The 8219-nt window shown below is 43.8% G+C and overlaps 1 protein-coding gene across 1 annotated transcript; it reads left to right on the top strand.

The window, feature by feature from the left end:
• Positions 1-3955: 3955 nt before the first annotated feature.
• LOC102563180 (olfactory receptor 5V1-like) lies at positions 3956-4909 on the top strand. Its single transcript, XM_059719106.1, has one exon. It carries the CDS (start codon positions 3971-3973, stop codon positions 4907-4909), a length of 939 nt encoding a protein of 312 aa, XP_059575089.1. The 5' UTR covers positions 3956-3970.
• Positions 4910-8219: the final 3310 nt, after the last annotated feature.

The following is an 8219-nucleotide window of genomic DNA, read 5'->3' as shown; positions in this document are numbered from 1 at the left end:
TTTTCTATATGGATGTTCGGTGAGTGCATTCTGATCTTTTTCTTTAATTTAGTGGGTAGGAGCCTGGATGGGAGTAATATAAGTATATATGTATGTACTTATGGGAAATACATACATACACACACACACACATATACATACCTGCATATATATATATACACACATACATATACACACACACATATATATACATATATATGTATGCATGTATATATATGTTTTTGTTTTTGTCAATGTTTACATGCATGCACACATGCACGCACATATATATGTGTATCTGTGTGTGTGTGTGTCTTGTGTATGCATGCCGTTTTAGAATGAAAATGTAACAAAGTTTTGGAAAGATCTCATGTGGAATCATGTATACAATTCTGGATACCAAATCTTCAAGAAATATGAATTCAGACTGGAACAGATGCAGAGAAGTGCAATCAGGACGACCAAGGGGATGGTCTAAAATAATTTCCCTTGTTTAGCGTATGGGACACAGGGTATAACAGGGAAAAGGATGGCTTTCTGTAAGTATATCAAGGAGAGGGCTTAAAAACAAGGGAGATAAAACACCTGCTTAAATGCGAGAATCATGTTAGGATGCAAAACAAAATGGTATATGAGCTGTCCATTAACTTGTATAGGCTGAGACAGTAAATATATTATAAGTGTGTTCAAACCACATTGTGCTGTACTTGATGATCCCTGGGTTCCTTCCAGGCCTATGTCCTCTGGTACAGAATCACAAAAGAGCTGATGTGCCTCAATTGCAATTAAGGTGAAATGTTGGGTGCCTACATCCAAACTTGCAAACATGAAAGCCTCTGTTAGCTGCAACCTAACCCTGGATGTGCCTAGATTCAAGGCATTTTCATGTTTGAATGCAAAGTTTCCCAAGTGCCTAGATTGATCTTGTACGCAATGTCAGGACAGCCCTTGGCTAGGTGCTGCTTTGCACCTAGGTTATGCCTCAATTCAGTCAGGCTCGGGATATTATGTGTTCTTGTGCCTCAGACTCCTGAGAAGCCCAACCTAATAGGAGTTCTCGGAGAATGTTTAACACATACGTGCAGGACTGGGTTTCTCCCAAAAATGATGGTGTCCACAAGCTTGTTTCCAAACATGGCTGGAGGCGGTATTGGTGTCACCTTCCTTTCAAGACGTCACTCACTGTTTAGCTCACTTGCACAGGACATTGGACACCGGTATTCATTTCCCTTCTCTGCCTGAAAGAGCTCAGACTTATACTCCACAGGAGACCACTCAAAGCCCCAAAGTCCTGAGACTGAAGCCGGTGGCACTCTAGTCTTTAAGGATGCCTAGATTTGGTTGTGTCCATGAGTACCTAAGTCCCCAAAATGCCATTTATGCAGCGGGATGGCATTCTACTTCAGGATTAGTAGGAAGCCATCCATGTGCATAGGGATACATGGCACAGAAATAGTGACCACCTGCGTACAAGTGGCATTTCTGGGACTTAGGTGACCAAATCTGTTTATCCGGGAGCCCAGGAAAGAATGCAGGGCCACCCTAGGTGTTAGTTTTGCTCTGGGTGTTTCCTTAGTTCTGGTCTGAACAGTCAGGGTTGCTCTGTCTGTTTTTCTTCCCAAGGACGGTTTCATGGAAAACACAGAAGCAGCCCCTGGAGCAGGCACCAGAACCGAGGATTCCCTCCTTCTAGGTGAGTCCCCATACCATGGCTGTACAGACGCAGACTGCCTCTTCCATCCTCTGATTTCTTCCCTCTGGTCCTTTTCACCTTGAGTCCTCATCTGCACAGCAGCATGGGCTCCACACAAGGGATGGCTCACATACCATAAAGAGAATAATCCTTGATCCCTAAAGGACGCCCTTGTGAGGGAACTTGAAAGTGTGGAGTGAAAAAAAAGTTGCCAGATAGCCAGAGCAAACAAATAACTGCTAGCCCCAAGGGGAGCCACCACTGCAGAGGGAAGGACTGGGCGCCCCACAGCTCAGGGGCTGCATAGCCTGCCAGCATCTTACACAAGCAGGCTCCACCGGGGTGGGGAGGAAGGCGAGGATCCCAATCCTTTTTGTTTTTTCATGGAGCCTGTCTGCCTCTCCCACAGCCAAGGGGTGAACTGCTTGTGGGCCCTGGGATGTGGGGAGGCCCCAGTCCTTCCCTTTGCAGGAGCAGCACCCCCCGGGGCTGCCTAGGTGGCCAGCTAGTGCGTGCAAGCTGCCCCAGCCCGACCCGACTCTTCCCTGAGCCCAAGCTGGGGCAGCATCCAGCCTGCTAGCAGCCCACCCCAGTGGGCCCAGAGGGTGCCACCACAAAGGAGGGAAGGGGTCACTCGGCCCGCCAGCAGCTCACCCCCCAACCGTGGGACACACATGAAGAAAAAAAAAAGGATCAGGCCCTTTAGTGTAACAGTGATGGAAGCCCTAATCATCACAATTAAAATCCCACCTTTTCAATGTAGGGGACTAAACCCCTGTCACATGTACAAGTGCTCTTATATACCCAGTTAAGACATAATGAAAGACGCAGTCAGAATATAGGAATCAGAGAACAGAACAAATTAAGAAGTGTGTGTGGTTGCTTAAATCAGTGATTTTGCTTTTAGGATTAGATGAATCATTTGCACTAATAATGGTTTTTCACATTGGCGATGCGTAGGGGGTGCACACGGGTGCACGTGCACCTCCTGTGATCGGCCGTATCCCCCCAACCAGCCAGAAAACTGGAAGTGCACTGGGGGACACCCCCCCCGGTTGGCTATCAGCCACTGGGGAACCCCCTTCCCCCATTGGCGATCTGAGCCCTCCCAGACTCAGGATGCACCAGTTGCCCATGGTTTTTCGTGTATGTGGTCAAAGCGAGAAATCAAGGAAAAGATCAATATGGGCTAAAACAATTACATCTAAGCTTGCATCAGAATCCACAATCTATACTGGTTTTCTTTATTTTTAAAATTGCAGACCTTTCTTATGCAAAGCTTCATATGCCTCTGCTTTAACACCCCTTTTATGCGGGGCTAATTCCACTAAAGTCATGGGAGTTGTACTTCTGGAAAGGTGTAACATGGAAATAGTGAGACAGACATATTGATACCACACACTAAAAGAGAAGAAACATTGACTTTGAGTCTGGCGTGTTTCAGAAATCATCTAAGTATAACCACACTAATTGGAAGACGATTTTCAATTTCACTTCCATATTTTCCCCCTTTTGTGATCCCTCACAATTGTCTTAAAGACTATGGGATTGTGTTTACAGAATGGGTGTATGAGCTATGTCTTTAAAAACTTTCTTTTTAATGGCTCACAAGAAGTTGAATACTTGAAAACTCACTGGACAAGTTGTCAACATGTGGTTATGTACAGCAAATACAAAAATGACACTAATTCAGTCTATCATGTTCACTTAGTTGGAGTGTGAGCTGAATATATGACCTAGCACAGAGTTGGTTGTCATTTTTCTGGTAAAATAGTTCCACAGAAAAATCCTTATTCATTGCTGCTCAACATTTCTCATGCGGATCATCTCACAATTAATTACTCTTTCTTGAATCCAAGGCAAGTTTATAATGGGAATGCTTGGTAGACCCACCTTGTATGGATGTTTCCAGGCTTCCTTGTCCTGGGAGGGCAGCTTTTCTGTGGGCCAGGAAGCATTAGCAGACCTGAATCCTTTTGCAACAACTGTTCACCCAGTGGGTCTACCCACAAGGCTTGACCTAACCAGCAGATGAAATGCCCATGGCCCAGGTAGCCAGAGATTTTACAGTGCCCAGTTCGTGACCATTATTCAAATTTCCAAAAAGTGAGATTTCTTGTGATCTGGAAACCTGCCTCTGTCAGTTGGGTTGTTCAGGCCCAGCAGCTGGCTTTGAAAAATGCATGTGGTCCTTGTACTCCTGTCTGCCCATACTTATTTCTGTCTTTTGGAAATTCCTTGCACAGTCATTACGTTAATTCCAAAAGTTTTGTTTTTCTTACAGGTCAGTCCCTAGGAATGGAAAACCAAACCACTGTGACTGAGTTTATTCTCTTGGGACTTTCCAGTGACCCGCAACTCCAAATTTTACTGTTCCTTGTGTTTTTGGTGATATACCTAATCACTCTAGTGGGAAACGCAGTTATCATGTTGGTGATACGAATTGATTCTCATCTTCATACCCCCATGTATTTCTTCCTGTCTCATCTATCCATTGTTGATCTCTGCTATTCCTCAGCCATTGTGCCGAAGATGCTGGTGAATTTACTAGCAATGCATAAAACTATTTCTGCCAATGCTTGTTTTATCCAGATGTTCTTCATCTTTCTCTCAGGCACTGGTGAAACATTCATGCTCTCAATAATGGCTTACGACCGGTATGCTGCCATATGTAAACCGCTGCATTATGTGAGGACTATGAACAAAAAAATGTGTAGGCAGCTCGTGGGTGTTGCCTGGACAATGAGTTTTATTGATTCATTGGTAAATACAGTTCTGGTATTAAAGCTGCACTTTTGTGGGTCCAATGAAATTATGCATTTTAGCTGTGAGCTTCCCCCACTGCTAATGCTGTCATGCACTGAGACTCTCAACAACAAAATAACTCTTCTTTCCTCTGTCCTTTTCATTGGTGTTTGCACTTCTCTCATCATGTTGGTTTCTTACACCCATATCATCTCCACCATCTTGAGGATACGCTCCGCGGAGGGTAGGAGAAAAGCCTTCTCCACGTGCAGTTCCCATCTCATCGTGGTGGGTTTATTGTACGGAACAGCTCTTTTTCAGTACATGAAACCAAGCTCCATTTCTTCTGTGATCCTAGATCAAGTTTTCTCCATCCAGTACAGCATTGTAACCCCCATGTTAAACCCCATTATCTATAGTCTGAAAAATAAAGAAGTGAAAACAGCCTTGGGGAGAATTTTCAAAAAAAAATCCAGTTCTCAACTGTTGTAGTAAAAACATGATTTTGAAAAGTAAGTTTCAACGTTTTATTTTAAAATAAATACTATTTAAAAGAACAGACATATGGGAAGCAGCTATCTGGATGATGTTAGAACACAATTGGCAATGACTTTTATTCTAAAAATATCCTGGGTTGTACCTGCCACTGAATGTAAAAAATATCACAGGAAGAGAACAAACGTAGCTAGACTTTAAAACATTTTTTAGGCAAAGTCAAAGTGTCTCAGTTAAGCCTTAATGCATCTTGAATTATAGCCTATTTTGATGGCAGTTCAATTAATAATTCAGTATACAGTCTACACCAAACATCTCTACTATTAAAAGTGGCTGATCATGGATGCCAGAATAGTAGGGCTGTGCGAAACGGCACTGTTCTGTTTCACCTTGAGCTTCAACGGTTCGAGGGAAGAGTGTTTTGTATCGAATTTCACTTCGAGATGAAACAGCTGATCCGTTCTGTTCCTTCGAAACAGAAAAGCTGGTTTGACGCCATTTTGAGTTTTGCTGGGGATTGGGAGTCAGACCAGCTACATCGCACTGGGGTGGGAGGCAGCTGGGCTGCTTCCCAGGGTCCCGTGCTTGATTACGCCGGGAAAAATATTTTATAACAACACATTTTCTGAAAACTATTCCACAGCAATATTAGTTTATGATTTGTACTTAAAAGCTAGGGGGTTTTAACTTCAGTTTTCACAAGTGGGGGCAGCAAACAGATGATGAGTGCCATTGGCAGCAAAGAGAGAAGGAGACAAAACAACCTAGAGTACTAAAAGACCAGGTTAGGGATTACTTAGATTGCTTAAAGTTGGCAGGTGCAGGAGGAATGCTCCCTAGGGTACTGAAGGAATCGGCAGAGGTAAATTAAGAACCTTTGGTCAGATGTTTTGAGAGCTCCTAGAGGTTGGCTCCTAGATGAGTGAAAAGCAAAAATATAGTGTCTTTAAAAAAGAGGAGGAGGATCAGGGGAATTACAGACCAGTCAGCCTGAGCTCAATAGCTGGAAAGATCATGGAGCAGGTCCTCAAGGAAGCTATAGCGAAAGGAGAGCAAGGTGATCAGGGAGAACCAAAATGGATTCGCCAAACAAATCGTGTTGGCAAACATGATTTCCTAATTTGAGAAAGCGGCAGGCTCTACGAATGGGGAGAGCAGTAGCTGTGATATACTTTGACTTTTTCAGGGCTTTTGACACTTTTTCTTATGACAATTATTAGAAAGCTAAAGAAATGCAGACTAGAGGAAAGTAGTATAAAAATGGACACATGACTGGTTGGATCACCAGGCTTTCAATGTAAGTGTCCAACACACCGAGCTCTTGTCCGGAAAAAGTAAAAGGTGTCCCTCCCTCATTCTTTTGGTAGTGACCAATGTATGCACTCAGCCACACAGATAGGGCTACACATGCAGAGACAAAATGCCAAGCTGTACATAAGTGACATTTTTGGCCCTCTAATGACCATGTAGACAACTACATTAGAACACTTCGGGTGACAGCCTATATTTTGACGATAATCTCAGGAGCCATTTTTTGGTTGTCTACAAGGCACTTCTGACACTGACATGCCCAGGGGTATCCTATTCCTCGATGCCTCTGGGTGCTTATGTCACCAGACCGACTACAATAAAAACAGATGTTTGTCTCCAGACCAACCCCAACAAAAGCAGAGATATTTTTCTCCAAAGATCTGAGGGGCTAAGACAGGGGTAGGCAAAATGGTGCATCTGGCCAGTGGCTGGATACCATTTCCAAGCAGCCCCTGCCTGTGTCACTGTGGCCAGTTTTCATGGAGACCACAGAAATGGTAGGGCTGTGACAGTGCAGTCCATCATGGACCCAATCTAGTCCACAGGCCAGACTTCGCCCACTCCTGGGATAAGATGAGTACTTTAGGAAGTGAGAGTACATGGATACTAGGCTCCCCTCATCCACAAGTAATTTTAACCTGGTCTGACTGGCCAAGACAGGAATATATATGTGGAATCTCTCTCTCTCTCTCTCGCTCTTCAATATATATAGGAAGAGCGAGAGAGAGAGAGAGAGATGTGCAGTTATTTACAATGTCACTTGAGCACTAAAAAGTGAATAAGTGAAATATGATTGATCCTTAAGTGAGAATTGGTTGTGGTCACTTCCATTTGGGGGATGTCTAGTCAGAAACACTGAATAGAATTATTCTTTGTGCATGAAGGCCAAAAAGTACCATGTTTAGGGACTTCCATTTCTTCATTCATCACTATGGCAGCAACTTTTCCCTCACTCTTTCTCCAAGTGCTACTTGGGCCAGGTCCTAGTCCCCAAGTCTTTGCCATGGCATGCATGATACCACAGGTAGGTCTCTCTTAGACATGAAACACAAGAATACATGCTACTCTTCACCCTGAAAAGAGCTCAAGGTGATGAAGTTTTATTTGTTTGTAGAGCCAGTATAAAGATCTCCTTTTACTGTGCCTCCCCTCTAGGAAACAAAGACCAAATATTTTTCAGACTCTGGGACTAAACATTAATTTGGGAATCTAAATTTTCTGACTGCATTTTTCATGGTCTCTTAGCTTGGTATTTGAATATTGCTTGTCACATCCATGACTTCAGATTAATATCTAAAGTCTTACTTGTTATAGTATACAACTATACTATACTGACTTCTGGTCAGACCGCAGTTGGAGTACTGCGTGCAATTCTGGGTGACGCACTTCAAGAGGGATGTGGATAACCTGGAGAGGGTCCATAGAAGGGCCACTCGTATGGTCAAGGGCCTGCAGACCAAGCCGTACGAGGAGAGACTAGAGAAACTGGATCTTTTCAGCCTCCGCAAGAGAAGGTTGAGAGGCGACCTTGTGGCTGCCTATAAGTTCATCACGGGGGCACAGAAGGGAATTGGTGAGGTTTTATTCACCAAGGTGCCCCCGGGGGTTACAAGAAATAATGGCCACAAGCTAGCAGAGAGCAGATTTAGATTGGACATTAGGAAGAACTTCTTCACAGTTCGAGTGGCCAAGGTGTGGAACGGGCTCCCAAGGGAGGTGGTGCTCTCCCCTACCCTGGGGGTCTTCAAGAGGAGGTTAGATAGGCATCTAGCTGGGGTCATCTAGACCCAGCACTCTTTCCTGCTTATGCAGGGGGTCGGACTCGATGATCTATTGAGGTCCCTTCCAACCCTAACATCTCTGAATCTATGAATCTATGAACTAAAAAAAAAGGAAAAAACAAGTATCAAAAATTGCAAACCTTTCCAGGAAAAATAAATGGCTTTCTTTGACTAGCAGTCATTTTTTTGCCATACCTATTTGGCAAATATTTCAA

Source organism: Alligator mississippiensis, chromosome 15 (assembly GCF_030867095.1).
Source record: "Alligator mississippiensis isolate rAllMis1 chromosome 15, rAllMis1, whole genome shotgun sequence".
Classification (NCBI taxonomy): Eukaryota; Metazoa; Chordata; order Crocodylia; family Alligatoridae; genus Alligator; species Alligator mississippiensis.
This window is presented reverse-complemented; position numbering and strand designations above follow the sequence as displayed.

What these genes read in the sequence shown, in the direction of transcription:
- LOC102563180 (XM_059719106.1), top strand. Translation starts at nt 3,971, where the DNA reads ATGGAAAACCAAACCACTGTGACTGAGTTTATTCTCTTGGGACTTTCC.